Consider the following 20,269-nt stretch of genomic DNA (forward strand, 5'->3'; position numbering starts at 1 on the left):
TACTGTATTATATGTCACCGTGCTACGTGTTACTGTGTTACATGGCTTTCCCAGCTCTCTCCCAAGTCTGTGGTCTCAACACAAACTTTACCTGCTTACACCCCGAGTCACCCCACTTCTTTCTACCTTTGTCCAGGTGATTTAATGAGCTTAAACTTGGGGAGCCTTAGTGGGTTCGACAATCTAAAAATAACTCAGACCTGCTGTTACCAGTGCAAGTTGTGGAGGCTGAGCTTCACAAAAAGGGAAAAACTGCAGTATTTTAAACCTGATCATCTCTGGCCACAGCCACTCACACCATGTTCTCACCAATTGACTACAACACGGTTTGCAATCCCCCTGCGACTGGAGGAAACACAGCATCAATTTTCACATAGCCGGTTAAATCCAATTCAGTCTATCCGAGCAAACTGTTAAAGCTCATCGAAGAATACCCCTTACCATTCTGGATGAGGGTCTGTGACCGCGTGAACCTTCCGTGGACAGCCGTCATGTGCAGGGGGCTTTTGCCGTCCTTACTCTACAAAACAAGAAAGGAGAAACAAAGTAGCTATGAGCCAGCATTGTCGACCTAGGATGTCATTCTGAAAGTCACTTCCAATGACCTTGGAATTACAATTTCAATTTTTTTATTTTAAAAGTGTGGTCAACATGGGCTGGAGAGATGGCTCAGCAGTTAAGAGCATTGGGAGAGGACCTGAGTTCAATTCCCAGCACCCATATGGCACTATCTGCAAGGGAATCTGGTGCCCTCTTCTGGCCTGCAGGCAGAACACTGTATACATAATAAATAAATAAATTTCAACAATTACAAAGAAGAGATAATTCTGAAATAACAAGATGAAGATCCTAAGAGGCAGAGGCTGGGAGGACTGGGACACATTGTCTTCTGGGTGTATGTAACAGAACTGATGCCCTCAGGAACTCAGCAGGTAACCATTGCCTCCACAAGACCAGCCCAGTCCACGTTTCAACATGGTCCAATATGGATGGGGGTGGGGCTCATGAGCCCCCACCCCTAGCTGTGGAGCTGTTGATCGCTGATGGCTGCTAACGGAAGAAGAGTCTGGCTTATTGAGGGATGTGGTCCCTGGTAGGCTGACCTTGCTTCCATGAATGGTCTCACACCCTTGTATATATGGTGGGGATGGCCATCTGATCTCGGGAGGGAGCAGTTAAGTCTGATCAAAATACACTGTATACATATATGAAATTCACAAAGAATAAATATATATATACAAAAATGCAATATATAAGACCTCCACAGTGACTGTGCAACATCCTATCCTTAAATTTTAAAATGTTTATTATTTCTATTATTGTGTGTGTGTGTGTGTGTGTGTGTGTGTACGTGTGTGTGTTCAATGGAGGGAAGAGGGGACAAGGACAGTGTACATATGGAAACCAGAGGCTAGCTTCACAGAGTACATTCTCTCCTTCCAGCTACATGTGGGTTCCAGGGATCAAACTCAAGTCACAGGCGTGCACAAACACAGATCACAGGCGTGCACAAACACAGGACACAGGCGTGCACAAACTCAGATCACAGGTATGCACAAACTCAGATCACAGGCGTGCACAAACACAGGACACAGGCGTGCACAAACTCAGGACACAGACGTGCACAAACACAGGAACAGGCGTGCACAAACACAGGTCACAGGCGTGCACAAACACAGGAACAGGCGTGCACAAACACAGGTCACAGGCGTGCACAAACACAGGACACAGACGTGCACAAACACAGGAACAGGCGTGCACAAACACAGGTCACAGATGTGCACAAACACAGGAACAGGCGTGCACAAACACAGGTCACAGGCGTGCACAAACACAGGTCACAGACGTGCACAAACACAGGAACAGGCGTGCACAAACACAGGTCACAGGCGTGCACAAACACAGGACACAGACGTGCACAAACACAGGAACAGGCGTGCACAAACACAGGAACAGGCGTGCACAAACACAGGAACAGGCGTGCACAAACACAGGAACAGGCGTGCACAAACACAGGAACAGGCGTGCACAAACACAGGACACAGACGTGCACAAACACAGGAACAGGCGTGCACAAACACAGGAACAGGCGTGCACAAACACAGGAACAGGCGTGCACAAACACAGGACACAGGCGTGCACAAACACAGGACACAGACGTGCACAAACACAGGAACAGGAGTGCACAACACAGGTCACAGGCGTGCACAAACACAGGACACAGACGTGCACAAACACAGGAACAGGCGTGCACAAACACAGGTCATAGGCATGCACAAACGCAAATCACAGGCGTGTGCAAACACAGGTCACAGGTATGCACAAACGCAGATCACAGGCGTGCACAAACGCAGATCACAGGCATGCACAAACTCAGGTCACAGACTGGCACAAACGCAGATCACAGGCATGCACAAACGCAGGACACAGGCATGCACAAACACAGGACACAGGCGTGCACAAACTCAGATCACAGGCGTGCACAAACACAGGACACAGGCGTGCACAAACGCAGGACACAGGCGTGCACAAACGCAGGACACAGGCGTGCACAAACGCAGATCACAGGCGTGCACAAACGCAGGACACAGGCGTGCACAGACGCAGGACACAGGCATGCACAAACGCAGATCACAGGCGTGCACAAACGCAGGACACAGGCTGGCACTTCAAGCGCCTTTGCCTGCTAAGCCATCTCACCACAGCCTCCTTTTCTTTCAATTAAAAAAAAAAAACTAACAACACATTTTCAAAACCCTTAAGGAAGCAATAATTCAAAAATGCCTTCTCCTCCCTTGTCATCAGCTGACAAAGGACATCTTGGTGTACTCCTTGCCTTCTAGAAAGATAAATGATCTGCGAACTTGCAAGGACCTGTTTGACCCGGAGCTGCCTGAATTGATGCAACTCTCAAAACTAAGGGGGAAACCCTGCACCATTCCCTCCATCTCACGTCAGTAGACAGTGAGTGTGTGCTGGATGTACACGCCTTACTTATGACAACAATAGATCATGGACCGTCCTTAGCCATGACAGGCTAAGACAGAACATAGAAAATGTTCAGAACTTATCTACTGTGTTTATCGTACCAAAGATCAGACTCCCGCACAGTTAATTAAGAGATGAAAATACATCTGAAAGACCCTATCATGATTCTGGGGTAAAGGCATCTTCAGAGGCACAGGTGTGTAGCTTTTCCCCAATTCCCAACAGCTCCAGAGAGCATCCCTAACCTCAATTATGTGGGCCTGTTCAGATTCAGTGGGAACTATGCCTCGGAGCTTGAATGTGGCTTCTTTTCTGGGCTTCAAGATGCAGTATGAAACCCTGAAGGTGTGGTGTGATTGCAATAGCATGCAGGTAAGCAACAGAGATGCTGCAGTGGACGGTTGCCAAGCTGTGGTGTTCGGTATGGGGGAGGAATCGGTTAAAGTAATTTTAAACTTAGGGTCGGTTTGAACTTACGGTGAGGAGTGGCCATATCTTCGTTCAAGTGTGGGTTTTCAATTTTATTACATTTTAATTTATTTATTTAATGTGTATGTGGGGGGATGCCTAGGCTACCATGCACAGATGGAGGTCAGAGGATAACTTGAGGGAGCCAGTGCTCATCTTCTACCATGTGGTACCCAAAGTTCTAACTCGGGTCAACAGGCTTTGTGGCAGAAGCTTCTACTTGTTGAATCAGCTTGCTGGCCCTTGGGTATTTTTAAAACTTGTATCGCTCTTATTTTTCTAAATATTAGTAGAAATGTTTCTTCAAGTCTGAGGTTAAAAAAAAGAAATGTCACATATGAATTTTCAATTTTAGATAAAAAACTAAGCATTTATGCTTAAAAATGGCTTTGCTTTTAAAACTCTAATTGAATAAGCACTAAATAAGTATCTCTCAGAGGACCCAGATCCACCCATACCCAGGGTGCTGATTGGTTATACGAATTCTGTGAACTAGCTCACACCTATTGAATCTGAACAGAGCAAGGGCTTCATCTCCAGTTTGCACAGTTTTACACACAAAGGTAAGAGCCATGCTTTAGAGTGTGGGTTGTTTTGTTTTCGTTTTGTTTTGGCAGAAAGAACTTTATGATATCCTGCAAGTATTCCTTTGAAAAGAGGAACGGAGTTACACAAAGCCTATGCCAAAGGAAGAGCTAATCACCATGGTAACTACATCCTAGTTGAAAAAAAAACACACTACAGTTAAAATTTTCTTCCATAGATGAGAGGGAAGATAATAGGAATCACATAATATGATTTTAGCCGGAATCAGAAAATATTGAGAAAAAAAAATAGAGGCTTGGCTCCAGCATTTGCTCTTAAGTTTACTACAAAAACACAAGTAATTATGATTTAATTAAATGTATATGAAGCTATAAATACTCCAGTGTTTAGGAAATACCTTGGTCAATATTGAAGTAAGAGCCTTCCCACACCTTGGAAAGGAGGTTAATGGCTCTGCCAAGGACCACTCACTGAGAGGCTGTATGGATTGCGGCTGTGAGCCAAGGCGGAGGCAGGCAGTCTCTAGTGTGGGGATGGCAAAGCTAGCCCTGCGTGGAAGATGGTAACCACGTTCTGTTCCTTGGGAGCATCTGGGTCTCTAGTAAAGGGACAAATAAGGAGAGAGGACCCCAGACAGTAAAAGGCAAAGATGGGCTGTTTGGGGCAGACGATGCTTGTTTCAGATCTACCTGGGGGGACTTTGGCCCTTGTCCACCTACTAATAAGATCAGGCAATCACCAGCTGTCCTGAGTCTCACGATTGCCATTGGGGCAGCTTTGCTTACACAGTATGGATGTAAAGGGTGCTCATTGTTTCAAAAAATAAATAAAAAACACTGAAGACTAATGACATCCAAAGGGCAATGCTCTTTCATTAGTCTTTAAAATTTAGAACTCAATCAAGCTGAAACCAGGACTCTGTTACCCTTCATGGTCTGCCTGAAAATCTTCACCCTGGCACCTGACTGTTGCTACCGTCCCTGGAACCTGGGACAAGGGTGGCATCGCCTACGTACGCGGGAGATTGTCCTCAGTCCTATTTGTTCAAGGCTTTGCCTTTATGGGGAAAAATACTTTTCTTCATTCCTAGCCCCCCTGCCCAATTCCTGGGTATGTTTCCCCATCAGATTTAAGGCTTTGAAAGCTTTGAGAATTCACTTCATTAAACAAGGAACTCTTTTAAGTATGGTTGAGTCCTGAGCCATAAAGGAAAGCTAGTAAGAATTAAGATTACTTTCTGACAAACACTAATGCTTTTGCAGGGGGGAATCCAACCTTGTTCTTGAACTAAGCAGAATGGATAAACCGTCTTGACCATCACGTTCATCTTTTCTTCTATTCCTAAGGTCTTGTTTGCTCATCTCCCAACACCCACACCCCCAAGGCCTTCTCCCTAAATGGCGTTGCTACTCCTTTGAGACAGGGTATGGTGCATCATAGAGCCCCAGGAATTGGTGGTCTATGTATCATGTATCCCTGGGCAGGAAGGTTGCTATGGGATCATGCTAAACCAGGATAGGGGTGTGTCCGGATATAAACTCAGGTACCCAAGAAGGATTCCTAAGTCAATAGAAGAATATCTCAGAGCAGGTTGGGAACATCCGTCTGTAATTCTGGGCATCAGATACCCTGAGAGCATTTTCAGAGGATGGAGAGCCTCAGGCAGCCTGTAACTCAATTCAGTGGAGGGTTGCCAAGGCAATGCCTGCATCTAATGTCTGTCACCTTCCTTTCAGAGCTCCACAGATGTCCACCGTCCTCGAGATGTTGGTTGTTGACCACCTGTGTGCTTCATGCTCCACCTGACTACCACGCTCTGACTTCTGCCCCACACAAAAACTCATGGGCTGTGAGTTATTAAGTGCAGGGTTGCAAAGACAATGCTTTTTTTCTAATGTCCCTCATCTTCCTTCCTTGGAAAGACCTGCGGATGCCCACAGTCCTCGAGATGTTGATTGTTTAGCCTCTTGTGCATCTCTCTTAGCTGTAAGGGTGCTTTCTGGTGTTTCAGGGCTACATATTCTATACATTCTATACATGGTGCTTATTGGTAAGGGGACGGCGGAGGGCACTGCTCAGAATATTATACTACGGGACAAGGGTGTTTCAGTACAACCCCGATGGCGAACAACGTTAAAAGCACAAATGCGTAGGCTTCCCCCATCAGTCACTATGGTGAGGTGATAAATTACCAGCTCACGGCTCCTCCCTCCCTTGTTCGCAGCATTCTCTGTCGGCAATGTCCTCTCTCAAATTATTTCTGTGGCTCTTCCCAATTTATAATCTTCTCAGCTCAAAAACAAGCTCAAGGTGTTTTTTTAATCCTCAAACAAGAAAGAAGCTAACAGGTGCCTCATCTACTTCCCAAAGCTTTATTGCTCTGTTCTCTTGGCACTGGCCACATCCTCTCTGGCCTCCTAACTCTCTGTGTGTGTGTCTTAGCTCCTGGATTGTGAGCCTGTAATGGTTCAAGATCACAGCTCATCTTCAAGCTCTCCCTCACTGTCAAATAAAGAGCAGGCGGTCCTTAGTCGACTCAGTAGCTGAAGGGTTGCCCACGGCAACAGGGTCAACGGTCCAGCGCTGGAACCACTGTTTACAGCTTGCTGGAGGAAAGCATCAGAAAGCCATGCTGGGCTTGGGAACAACCATGAGTTAGCCGTTCCTCTGTGTTCTCAGCAGCTCTGCCCGACCAGTTAACCATGGCTGTCTGTATTAAACTATGGGCTGGGCTAGCACCTTTCAGACCTGACATTTACCTGAGCATCCATGAACCCAGAAAGGAGAGGGGATTGGAGCCTTGCTGCCTACATGCTGGTACCATCACACCAGAGAGGCAACCTAGCAATTTCCAGAGCATCTCAATCCAGGATAAGTCTGTGACTCAAAGTGCTTCCAATTCACAAAAGGACAGCATAGCAGACAACGATTACTGCCGCTCAGAGGCTCGGCGCAGAGGTGTTTGAGGCGGGGAGACCAAGCGCCGCCATACCTGAATGTTCACGTCGGCCCCGTTGTTTACCAACAGCTCCAGGCACAGAGCGCCGTGAGTGGATGCTGCCGCGAAGTGCAGAGGGGTGAAGCCGCCGTTGTTGGGCTGGTTCACGTTAGCACCGTAGTCGATGAGCTCGTTGACCACAGAGTCCTGGCCGTTGTAGCAGGCAATGTGCAGGGCTGTATTTCCATAGACGTTGACTTCGTCGATCTGCAAAGCATCCAACACAGGGGCAGTTAAAATCACCGGAGCCAATTTACTCCGTTGGTCACAAAGGGCTTAATGGCGGCGGCTCTGGCGGGAGAAAGAAAATGCCCACCCGTTGGGGTGATTATTCAGAGCTTACTTGCTCCCCAGCGGGTATCCCGAGAGTGCCTGTCTCCCCTCCCCAACCCCCACCCCAGAAGAGACAGGAAAAGTTGAATATGGCAAAAAAAAAAAAAAAAAAATGACCCATGAGGTATTAGAGGCTCAAATGCCCGCGGAGTGGGTTTTCTCAGCTAGAGAAGGACAAATAAGACGGAAGGCAAAGATGCTTTCAAAATGACAGAAAAGAAAAGAACAAACCCCAAAGTCGTGGGCTCAGGAACAGTGGCAATGAAAAGAGGGGACGGGGTTAACAGGAGAGATAGCTTGTGGACACCATGCCCTCGAGTCAGGCTTAGAATCAACTCTGTTTTCATTCTGGCGCCTGACACCTCACCTCGTGCAGGACAGAGGTGCGTTAGCCATGTTAGCCCATCCCACCAGCTGCTCCCCCTGCAGAGCGAAGGTTTATCTATCTCTCTGTGTATACAGTCTGTTTCTGAGTTCCTGCTGCTTAATCGATGCCCCTATTATAATTTATCAGCCCACATAAAAGGGGAATACAGGACCCAAGGAAATACGTTTTTTCCTCCACTTGAATAAAAGGCAAACAGGATTTCGCTCCGGAGAGAAGAACGTGAAGAAAGATGGGAGCAGCAACGCAGCCGTGGGGGGCTTACCTCCACCCCCAGGTTCAGGAGGTGTTTAACCACGCTGATCTGCCCATTGGAGGCAGCGGCGTGCAGAGGGGTGTAGCCCTTCTTGTCCTTGCAGGTGACTTCGGCTCCGTGGTTTATCAGCAGCGCCACGACGTCCAGGTGACCTGGACAAACACAGCAGCAAAAACATGGGTAACCTTTAGAAGGCACTTTGACAACTCGCTGCGCTTCCGAAGATCATTAAAAGCTTCCTTTACCACCAGTATTTTCCCGATCCAATCCGCCTCATGGAAAATAGTCAATGAGCATTTACTAAATACCCCCTTTGTGCTGGCCATTATTGTACATCCCACGGGAAAGAAAGGGATGGTTCGGTAAGGCTTGAAGGGGATGAGGCAAAGGTGGTGGTTGTTCGCCATGACAAGAAGAACCGGAGAGCGAGGATCCATGAGTAGCGCAGCCTTTTTAAGTGTGTAATCCCAGCAGCTGGGAGACTGAGGGAATCGAGTTACAGGTTCAAAGACAGCGTGAATCCCAGGCCAGCCTAGATGGCCTAGCAAGCCCTGCCTCAAAACAGAAACAGAAACGGTAACAAAGGGGGTATTAAAACGAAAACCATTCCCACTCCTCCGCCAGAAAAGCCCAACAGCAACAATTCTGTACCCTGTCTCGAAAAACCAAAAAAAAAAAAAAAAAAAAAAACAATTCTGTTTAGAAACTAAATAAAGAAAAACAATCAGAATACTCCCAGATTACGGAAAACTGCCATTGCTGTGTTGGGTTTTAGCCCATAAAAAGGCCATTTCTTGGGGGCTGGAGAGATGGCTCAGAGGTTAAGAGCATTGACTGCTCTTCCAAAGGTCCTGAGTTCAATTCCCAGCAACCACATGGTGGCTAACAACCATCTATAATGAGATCTGGTGCCCTCTTCTGGTATGCAGGCAGGCATGGAAGGAATGTTGTATACATAATAAATAAATAAATAAATATTTTAAAAAAAAGGCCATTTCTTACATTTCCATGTAAAATAACTCCCATAAATTATTCAGTCAATAGAAAGCCCTCCTGATCTCAACTGTTGTGGGTGTTTGAACTCTGTTCCCTAATTCACTATGATAAATGAGTTTGGCCTTTATTTTATAATTGAAGATCATTCCGAGTGTAAGTTCATTGTCACGAACACTGCAGCTAACTGAAGGGCGGGAGACAAATACCGATTGCGGGGGCCCAAACTTTGTAAGAGAGGGGGTGGGGGGTAGGTGTGTGGGTGGGGGGGTATGAGCTTGCTTTATCCAAAGTCGATTGCTTATCTACAAAAGCTTGTATATAGAACAAAATATTTTCAGTGGCTGGCGGTGCTCTCAAGCTGTTTGCCCCAAATTTTATGCCATTAGCTCCTAAGGATTGCCAGCTGCTTTGACGCTTTCCTGTTCACATCCTTTTTCAAGTCACCAAAATATGATAACCATTTATCAACAAAGCGTAAGCCTGAAGCCCCCGGATTCCTTGATTAGCTCAGTGTACATTTCATCTAGACGTCTGATCGCTTTTAGCCAACGCAATGGTCTGTGTTCCTTAAGAAAGACATAGTGACACACACCTGTACCTCCAGCACTAGACAGCTAGGAGGAGCTGGTCAAGGTCTTTTGATATGCAAAGAGTTAATTCTTACAAGCTTTTAGGATTCTTGGGGTCTGTAATTCTAAGAATTCATCCAGAAATCTGTAGAGGTGTGAGGATTTGCTTTATTCTTACGCCAATCGACTCTTCTCCCCCCCCCCACACACACACAAATAATGTTAAATTTGGAAATGATTTGGGTTTTTTTTTTCCTCCAAGACAGGGTCTCTCTGTAGCTTTGGAGCCTGTCCTGGAACTAGCTCTTGTAGACCAGGCTGGCCTCGAACTCACAGAGATCCGCCTGCCTCTGCCTCCCGAGTGCTGGGATTAAAGGCGTGGGCCACCACCACAGCCAGCAATTTTTGAAATGATAAAAGACATGTCTGCTTGCCAAACGGACTCAAACAGGCAAAAATGCTTGAAAAAAGAAGTCAGCCACTGAAATGTTACCATCTAATATTTCAGTATTTATTTTTCAAATTTCCCTTCACTGTGTAGCAGTTTCCACAGCAACGGGAAACATCATGCATATTATCATATTCTATACGTACATCCAGAAGAGGCTGTGTCTCTGTATTCTCTTTGATGTGTCTCCCCTTAGCACGTCATAGCCCTTGTTGTTTACAGACACGGCTGGACACCATTGCTATGCTCCCTACTCTGTCCCCTTGTGTGGATCCTCTGGAATTTACCCAAACAATACCCCCTGGATGGGTCTCAGCTGGTGTGCAACTCATCTGCTAAAACCCTGTTTTCTCTTCTAATTGCAGGCTCTCCTGCAAGCAGAACCATGCAGAAGGATCTTCATTATTCATTGTCTGCCTTGAGAATAAACTGAGAGGGCTATCCCTTGTCCAAGGTCTTTACACCCATCAAAAGAAAAGGACAAGGAGCTGGAGAGATGGCTCAGTGGTTAAGAGCACTGGCTACTCTTCCAGAGGCCCTGAGTTCAATTCCCAGCGACCACATACTGGCTCACAGCCATTAAAAACTAAATGCTGTTCTATGACACTGGTATACTTAATAATCTGTTTCATTTCCATGCATTTATATTTTATGTCCATGTTATATATTTTATTATTAAGATTCAAATAGTGTTTTAAAAAAAGAAAAGGACGAACACAGAGATACACCCTAATTCTTCATCTCCAGCAGAGGGGAGTGGCCTAAAGAGGCCTGTGGGCCTCTGCTTTGAGCCCAGCATAGCAGAAGCCCAATCTAAGGGGACTCCGCCACATCTACCTACAAAGGAGCCAGGAAACTTTCCTTTCTTTTCTTCCTTCCTGTTGTTTCTTTCAAAAATACTTAGACACGCAGAGACAAAGAGCACGGTGTCCTGGAGCTGGTAACCGGTCTTTCTTTCCTGAACACTTGACTTGATGTCATAACAAGCGAGCATCCACGCGAAGTGTGTTGCTTTCTAATCTAGAGTGGAGGATCTTCCGAGAGGTCCAGACCGTGACTCATCCTCCCTCTCTTTGGGGGATAAATAAGCCTCCGACAAGGCAACTAGCCAACTGGAGCCCTTTACAGATGCCAGGAAATCGGGCCAAATCTTCATTCAAGTGGGATCCAACCCCTAAGTCAGACTTCTCCAAGGACGCGTACATGGTCAACAAGGGCCTGTGGCGTCTGTAGTTCAGGACATCTGCCTGAGGCTGTTAGTTGTTGTGTGATATGTTGGGGATCAAACCCAGCTACTTGCCCTACCACGGAGGTAGTAGAGACCCCTGCACTTTGTTTTTAACACAGACTCCTCACCCATGTACGCTGCCCAGTGGATAGCACGCCGGTCCTTCTTGTCAAATGCATTGATGTTTGCCCCTTTGGCCAGGAGCAAATTGACCATCTGAAAGATAAAAGAAACAGTGAGACCAAGTGTTCCCTCTGCAACCACGAGAGCTCCTTGCTGCCTGCGTGTAGTCTAAACCAAGTTAGCATCAACCCTAAGAGCAAGTCAGGGATTCAGACAAGAAAGATGACGTCCCCGCAGGCCCTGCCAAACGTGTCAAAGAGGAGACTGATATGAGACTCTACTTTTAAATTCATCGAATTTGAGGATGGATTGAACCGCCTAAGTGACAGCCCTCTATATCACACTGATACTCACGTAAAGTCTCGGCAATCACAACGGCTCCACCTGTGGCTAACAGGGTCTGAGTAGTGTGCCCCAGCTCCCAGTAAGGAGAACACTCACCTCCATGTGCCCGTTCAGAGCTGCGTGGTGCAGGGCCGTGCGCCCGCCTCGGTCAGAGACATTAACACTGCTCAGCAGTGGGATGATCACCTCGGCACACTTGACAGCCTTGTTGGCTGCCGCCACGTGGAGGGGGGTCTGCCAGTTCTTGTCCCTCGCGTTGACGTCGGCCGAATGTTTGATCAATACCTGCACCGCCTCCTGCAACAGAAACAGTCGGCGGAGTCACTGGCAAATGCCCGATAAGTGGGTCCGGTGACTAAGGTCTTCTTGGGACACAGGAACTGGAGCAAGAGAGGACAGTTCTCAGAAACAGGAGAAAAAACATCCCAAATTCGAGACCATCATGGCAGCCAGCCTCAAAGAAAAATTTTTAGTATCGTTTCCAGTGCATAACAATCTGGAACTTTTGCAAAATGTAAGAGGCAACTAAAACAAAATGAGATAAAATTATTAAGTTATTGTTCAATATAACAGGCATTCCATTGTTCTTTTGTTAGCTTACTGTTGTTTCCTTTTCTTTTTGTTTGTTTGTCTTGTTTATTGAGCTGTGGCTCTCTGGGCTACGATTCCCAAGCACTATAGTTAAAGCACAAGCCGCCACACCTGAGTATGAAGCTATTCAATTTCTCCCGAGGCTTCTGAAAGCTCACGTTACTCTCAAATATGCGCCGTACTCAGACTCTCCTCAAGTCACTGGGGACAAGTGAGGTTTAAAATCAGAAATACTTTCTGCAGGTGCAAGCAACGCCGAACTCAATGGATTGCAAGCTGCCTGAGATCAGGCTCTGGTGTTCGCCAATCTCTGTATCCTCCGCAGAGCATAGCTGGTGCCTTGCACACGCTGCCCACTCGGGAACTTCGGTGGCATAAACACAGGGATGTGATCATGAGCAAGGTCTGTCAACAAGAGTTGGAACATAGCAGCCGAGACATTGCTGTGCTGTAGGCGCATGCTCCTGAGGCCATGCGGGAATCCTGAAGGCTTATACCATATTCCTATAATCCATCAGCGCCTTTATCCCACAGTGATTACAGCAATTTCATGTTCTGTCACCGTATAGATTGCTGCTCAGACAATTTGCTCAGTTAGTGGGATTATCCTTCTAGAAGCATCCATCACCAAACTAAAACACTCCCTATTGTTATAATTATAATTAGTGTATAGCTATTCTTTAAACTCGAGTACATAGGTGTTCACTGGAGACTTGGGAATAGGAGAGTATTCTAGGGGGTGTTATTCACAAAGCCTCATCTTTGAATGTCAGGAAAGACAAGCACAGAAGTATTCAAAGTGGGCTGGCAATCTCCATGCTGGCTAGCTTTCACGGTGCTGGCGGGAGCACACAGTAAATGCACACTAAATTCTCAGAATGATAACAGTTAGAAAAACACAGGCTGGAGAGATGACTCAGAGGTTAAGAGCACTGGTTGCACTTCCAGAGGTCCTGAGTTCAATCCCTAGCAACCACATGGTGGCTTGCAACCATTCATAATGGGATCTGATGCCCTCTTCTGGCCTGCAGGCAGGACACCGTATATGTAATAAACAAACAAATCTTAAAAAAATAAAAAGAAAGAAAAAAAGAAAAGCACAACGTCCTCAATCTAACACCCCAAAGACAAGATGTGAACGATTTTAACTTTTCTAACCCAAACATAGTCTCTAGAAGAGGGAAGAGAGAAGCTCAGCAATGCCCCTTTAGGGCCACTCAGCTCAGCACAGCAGGAGAACCTGTGAGATGCTAGGCACATTCATACCCAGGCCATCTCAGGCCACAAACATCCCAACCTCAGAGGCCATGCTGTGCATTCACTGAAAGACCCCACAGCATGGCTGGCAGGCGGGCCTCAGCAGACAAACACGCTGCGTTCTTCCGTGTTCAACTCCAGGCTTGCACACATTTAATTCTGTTCTTCGCAGGCTCTCTAGCCCAGAAAACAAAGCAAAAAAATCAAGAGGAACACACTGGGCAGGAGAAACCAGATGGAATCATTGGCAGCTTTCAGAATATTCTCTCTGGGAGCCTCAAGTCTTGCTTAGTTCTCTTGGCCACTGTTACAAAGTGAATCTCCCCAGGGTTCCGCCACTATTACAAAGTGTATCACTGTTACAAAGTGTATCTCCCCAGGGTTCCGACACTGTTACAAAATGTATCTCCCCAATGTTCAGCCATTGTTACAAAGTGTATCACTGTTACAAAATGTATCTCTGCAGTGTTCTGCTATTGTTACAAAGTGTATCACTGTTACCAAGTGTATCTCCCCAATGTTTGACCACTGTTACAAAGTGTATCTCCCCAATGTTTAAGTTAAAGTCTCTTCATTTCTTGGGAAAAGCTAGCAATAAATAAATAATTTTTTTTAAAAAAGGGTGGCCACTGGCGCATTAGGGAGCAGACACAGACTATGTTCTTTGGTTTTGAATTGTTTTGCTCCTGGGATACCCAGATATGCCAGGCCATGACATTGGGGCTGCTACAGAGGTTAGAAGTTTGTCAGTGAAGAACTTGTTTTTATTACACACTCATGAGCCATCTCAGTCTGAGGAACGGGTGCATGTGTTACTTCATACTGAAACTTGCATCCTCATTAGCAAACGCTAACAGTACTAAAAACCGAACCAAATGCCCCCGGTCATTTCCTCTTAGGCCCACTCCCCTCCCCCCAACAATTAGTAAGGGGAGGCAAAAAAGAATAGCAAGAGGGCCAAATTCAAAAGGAAAAATGAGCCTGAATTTAGGATTTCCGTGGCACCAGGATGAGGCCAAGCCAACTCTACTGACAGAGTCAGAGATTCCAGCTTTTACTAGAAACTCTGCCGCTGTGGCGGACACCATAAAGTCATTGTCTTTCGTGAGTTTACATTTCCTCCACTCCCAAGCCCAGAAAGAGTCATCCTCAGGCATTTTTTTTCTCTTTACCCAGAAAACCTTGCTAGTTGGTTGAGGAAGGACCAAGTGCTTTTCATAGACACAGAAGTTTAAGAACTGAACAGCCCATCATTGGTCAGACTGGGCTCAAACACATGGAGACACATGGTAACAGTGCCTGGGGGCTAGATGGCGAAAGGGTGTTTGGAGATCGAAGCTTTTGCAGGGGTGATTACTTCACAAGGTCACAGGATACTAAAACCAGACATAGTGCGTCCCTCTCTCCCCTAAAGCTGGGGACCACAAATGATATTTCCTTTGTAACCCCATCAACACACACAGCACATGATATAGAGACAGTGTCTAAATTCGTTTAACTAAAGATACTTCATTCTAGGTAAGGGACAAAAGACTCTATGTATACATATATTTCAAAAGACAATAAATTTACTAAGGATTAAGTCATATTAAAATTTAGCCTATGGAGGACTCCCCATTGAAGATGCTGATCTCCCAAGGCCAGTGTCCTGCCTCGACCAGGCACTGTGCCTGCTTCTCCCAGGTATGGAAATGGAACACGGAGCTATCAAACAAGCCTCTGGTACCGGAACGAGGTATCCAGGATTCTTTATGCCCCTACTTCCATGTTGGCTATTAGGAAAGAGAATACAGCCAACCCCCTTTAAAACAACTCCATACACCCAGAACGACAAGGAAGACAGCAAGCCCTAAGCTGTCACATACTGAGTATATTCTGGAATTCGCCAAAGAGAAACAGCAGGGCAGGCATAATGCCGCTCCATGAGCAGGCTCACCGCCTTGCTCCTCAGCGTCCCTGGAGAACACCACCTCCTCCAGAGCTGGAGGGGCAGCTCCACTGTACAAATCTACTCTTGCAATGCTCAGTGCCTTTGAGAGGAGACTCCTGTGTCCTCTCTGGCCAGGCTGATATTCGCTGGGTCCCCTCCCAGCCCTGCTCCCCAAATGGCCTTCCCTTTCTCGGCATTAGCCTCTCCATGAACCAGCGGATCCATTTTCCATGTTTTCCACAATCCTCCTCATTATCCCTGAGGTCCAGGCTTATAGAAATAACGATAATGCATTTGCTATCGTCACGTGTTTCGGCATGCGACAACAAATGAGTGTTTGAGCACCACCTTCAATCTATTTCTAGAACATTTTAGATTTGAGATCCATCACAGAAGAAAATAGGTAAGTAAAGAAGCTTCCTGCCCCTGTGGAGCTTACATTCCAGGGGAAGTATTTCCCCAGACGTATCCTGAAAAGAACAAGCTGGCTTTCAGGACTCCAGCTCTGCCCGCCACACACACATCCCACCCCACCTGCATCTGCTCAGCCAAGGGCATCACTCACCGTTCACCCGCCAGCTTTTCCCCCACCTCGTTCTCCTACGGTGCCAAAATCCTGTCAAGTTTGCCTCGAACTATCTCAGAAATGACGGGTTCCTCCCCCCGCCTCACCTCAGCCCTTCCCCTATTTCTCTTGGCCTCTTGTCAGCCAGCCCACCTGAACTCCCGCACACAGAACCCTCTTCACCCTGCAGGCACGCTGGTCTCTCTGAGGAACAGTCTGCTGCCAACTGCTCGCTGGATGTTAGTTTCTCTGGCAGCCCAGGGATCTGACCAACTCTGCATTACTCCCTCTGCTCCAGGAGGCTCCACCTGACTCGGGTGCATGCCCCTGCCTCATCTCCTCTCACATGCGGATCCTCTGCATTGCCTTCCCTTCTCCTTCTCCTGGCCTGCTGGGCCCTGCTTATCCTTTAAGGACTACATCAGCTGACATCTCCCAGAGGTGAGGTGCCAGGCTCCAGCAAGCTTGCTCGCTCGCTCCCCCAATCCCGCTCTGGCATTGTGCAGATCTGTTTTCTGTGTTCCTTCCATTCCAGGCTGAGATCGTGCTGTAATCAAGGTTCATGCTATACCCAACTTGGATGACCAAGATGCCTCATAGTACTGGCTGGTTTTGTGTGTCAGCTTGACACAAGCCAGAGTCAACAGAGAGGAAGGAGCCTCCGTTGAGGAAATGCCTCCAGGGGATCCAACTGAAAGGCTTTTTCTCAATTAGTGATCAAGGGGAGGGGCCAGCTCATTGTGGGTGGGGCCATCCCTGGGCTAGAGGTCCTGGCTTCTATAAGAAAGCAGGCTGCACAAACCAAGAGAAACATGCCTTACCGCCTAGGCAGCTCCCCTCCACGGCCTCTGCAGCAGCTCCTGCCTCCAGGACCCTACCCTGCTTGGGTTCCCGTTCTGACTTCCTTCAGTGAGGAACAGCAATATGGAAATGTAAGCCTCTCACCTTGCTTTTTGGTCGTGGTGTTTCGTTGCAGCAATAAAAACCCTAAGACGCTCCTACTTCTCTGTGTCCGACATGAGCAAAGAGCTGCCCCTGCCCACGTGGGTAATTCTCTTCCACTTTATCTACCCTTGAGGGTCCTCTGCGGAAAGAATTCTCTTTCTGCAGATGGTATTAGGTGTTAGACTAAATGAGAGGATCACTCACTTCACTTCTGGAGGCGACAGCTCGGTGCAGAGGGGTCAGCCACATGTTGTCCTTGGCATTTACGCGAGCTCCTGCAACCAAATAGCACATGTTAGGGCATAGCAGAGTCAAGGGCTGTGTGCCGCTCCTATCTGCCTGGGATAACCGGTGAACCTTCTTTTCCCTGCATCAGTTCCAATTTGACAAGGTTTTATATGGGATAAAGGGACCACTAGAAATCTGTCTTCCCTGACATCCCAATTATGCCAGGTCCCTTGACACAGGAATCCATATCCCATGGCGTTTTCAGACAGGAGACCTGTGCAGACTGTTCGCAACTCCTTCGTGCCGAGGAGCAGACGGCTGGCTCACACTGAGAGACATGCTCCACACTCCACTGAAGTCACGGCACTGAGCTGAAGCTGCAGACGAATGGGATTCTGGGAAACAGAACACACCTTGCTCCCTTGACGTTCCCACAGCTTCCCATGGGAGCATGGCCACCGAAGATAAATCTGAACAACGGAGACACCCTATACAAGTCTTTGGTTCAAGGATTAGATAAACCCTCCTGTCAGTGAGAGATTGTTTATAAAAGGGCTGTGAACGGGAAGGGGGAGAAGGCACCCACAATGGGTGAGAGGCGCCAGTTTGGGTCTTAGGATGGCAAAGAAGCTCATGAGGGTGGAGAGGAGGGACATGGATATCGAAAACTAGGAGGGCAGGGAAATGGGAGGACAAAAGCTGAGGGAGCGAGGCGAGCAGAAAGCAGAGGGGAAACACAGAGACTTCTAGAAAGGGAGCAGGAGACTTCCACGGGGAAATGTGAGCTACTGGTTAAGCCACAGACAAAAAGAAACAATGAATCACAGAACCGAGAGTGTTTTACTTTAGCTGAGAACAAAACCTTCAACAGCATTCGTCAGAGAAAACGGCCTAACACCACAAAGGGGTATCGCCCCTCTCAATTCCTCTCTTTGAGGTGTCGCCAGACACTTTTATTTTTTAACAGCCCAAGGTTATTGTAACAGGCTGAGGAGGTCGAGAGCAACTAATGAACTTAATTTTAAACCATGTTAAAACCTTGAAAGTTGATTTTACAGACTCCATCTCATCTAGAAGGGTTGAAAGCCGTCTACGTAGCTACATGGAGACCACACTAAAATGAGAAGCCCGCGTTAAGTGCTCTGAAGTGAAGTGGATAGGAAAGACACAGGATTAAGGGACAAAGTCTGAAGTTTGCATTCTGATGTCAGCAGCCAGTATTCCAAGGACTCAGAGTTTCTGGTCTCTAGAAAAAGGGTACCACACATTAGGACTGCCACGTTGGTTCTACTGGGGACGCGGAGTTTCTGGTCTCTAGAATAAGGGTACCACACACCAGGACTGCCATGTTGGTTCTACTGGGGGCTCGGGAGTGTCAGATGGAGGTGAGGATTCTTCACAAGTCAGAAAGCACCAGAAAATTATTAGCAGTTCTTGTTACAAAATCCCCTCGCTATCTCGCCCACCCCCGAGGTGGATGGTGAAGATTTCCGAAGGCAGTAACAACTGTGGAGCGATGCCATCAACTGCCAACTGTGAGACGTACAGACAAGCATACTCTTCTAAGTTCTCAATGGAATGTTTACATTTATCTTATGTGCTCAGGTGTTTACTTGCATGTTACATGTACACCATGTGCACAGCTGTTATTCACAGAGGTCAAAAGAGGGTGCTCCAGGACCCCCTGGAACTGGAGGCACTGAGATCTGCCTGTACCACGTGAGGACTGGGACCCAAGTCTATGTCTCCTGCAACAGCCAACAAAGAGCTCTAAAGCTTGGAGCTGCTGATTGATTCATCTCTCCAGGCTCCAAATGCACGATTTTTAATGTTCGTTTTCTTTCCATTTATTTGTGTGTATGTACATGTGGAAGCCAGAGTTCTTGCCTCCCACTACGTAGGTTCTTGGCGCGTCCGGAGACAAAACTTAGATCGTGAGGCTTGGTGCTTGGTGGTGAACACCTTTACCCGCTAAATCATCTTGCTTGCCCTGCGAACACATCCTTTTTCTTTCTTAGAAGGAGTTGGGGGAGGGGGCCACACACGCACATGCGTGACACATGTGTGGGAGCCCACGGAAGTGAGGGAGGAACCACACATGCACATGTATGCCATACGTGTGTGGGAGCCCACGGAAGTGAGGGAGGAACCACACATGCACATGTATGCCATACCTGTGTGGGAGCCCACGGAAGTGAGGGAGGAACCACACACGCACATGTATGCCATACGTGTGTGGGAGCCCACGGAAGTGAGGGAGGAACCACACACGCACACGTATGCCATACGTGTGTGGGAGCCCACGGAAGTGAGGGAGGAACCACACACGCACATGTATGCCATACGTGTGTGGGAGCCCACGGAAGTGAGGGAGGAACCACACACGCACATGTATGCCATACGTGTGTGGGAGCCCACGGAAGTGAGGGAGGAACCACACATGCACATGTATGCCATACGTGTGTGGGAGCCCACGGAAGTGAGGGAGGAGCCACACACGCACATGTGTGCCATACGTGTGTGGGAGCCCACGGAAGTGAGGGAGGAGCCACACACGCACATGTGTGCCATACGTGTGTGGGAGCCCACGGAGGACAAAAGAGAGTTGAGATCCCTTGGAGCTGGAGTCATGAGCAGCTGTGCATCCCCTCACGTGGGTGCTGGGAACTGAACTCGCGTCCTCTGGGAGAGCAGCAAGGACTCTCAGCCTCATCAAGCATAGTTTTAAAAGAGAGACTCAAGCAAGTGTTAAAGTGGAAGAAAACGAAGGTAGCCAACATTGACACGTGATCTCCACATGCACAAACCAAACCTACATGCATATAAACACATGGATACACACACACACACACACACACACACACACACACACACACCACACATACATGCAGCAATACCAGAAAACTCTCCTGGAGTTATTTTGCTTTGTTCTTTGAGACCAGGTTTCGCTCTGTAGTGCAAGCTGACCTGGAACTCACTGTGTAGTCCAGGCTGGTCTTGAACTCACAACAGTCTTCAGAGTTCAGCCTTTCTAGTTCTGTGGTTACAGTTATGTGCTACCATGCCTGGC

At 47.5% G+C, this 20,269-nt stretch overlaps 1 protein-coding gene across 4 annotated transcripts in view; it reads right to left on the reverse strand.

The window, feature by feature from the left end:
- The window catches only part of Ankrd44 (ankyrin repeat domain 44), a 211,123-nt gene that overhangs the window by 75,156 nt on the left and 115,698 nt on the right, over positions 1-20,269 (reverse strand). For all 4 annotated transcript variants that reach the window (XM_041668373.1, XM_041668371.1, XM_041668370.1 and 1 more), the window contains exons 4-9: positions 17,176-17,246; positions 11,780-11,980; positions 11,344-11,431; positions 7,984-8,126; positions 6,995-7,207; positions 442-520 (exon numbers count right to left, since the gene is read on the reverse strand). In XM_041668373.1, coding sequence (XP_041524307.1) covers positions 442-520; positions 6,995-7,207; positions 7,984-8,126; positions 11,344-11,431; positions 11,780-11,980; positions 17,176-17,246 — 795 coding nt within the window. The remainder of the gene's footprint in view (positions 1-441; positions 521-6,994; positions 7,208-7,983; positions 8,127-11,343; positions 11,432-11,779; positions 11,981-17,175; positions 17,247-20,269) is intronic.

Source organism: Microtus oregoni, unplaced genomic scaffold (assembly GCF_018167655.1).
Source record: "Microtus oregoni isolate MIOR12 unplaced genomic scaffold, Mior012 000018F_ref0000195, whole genome shotgun sequence".
NCBI classification, from domain to species: domain Eukaryota; kingdom Metazoa; phylum Chordata; class Mammalia; order Rodentia; family Cricetidae; genus Microtus; species Microtus oregoni.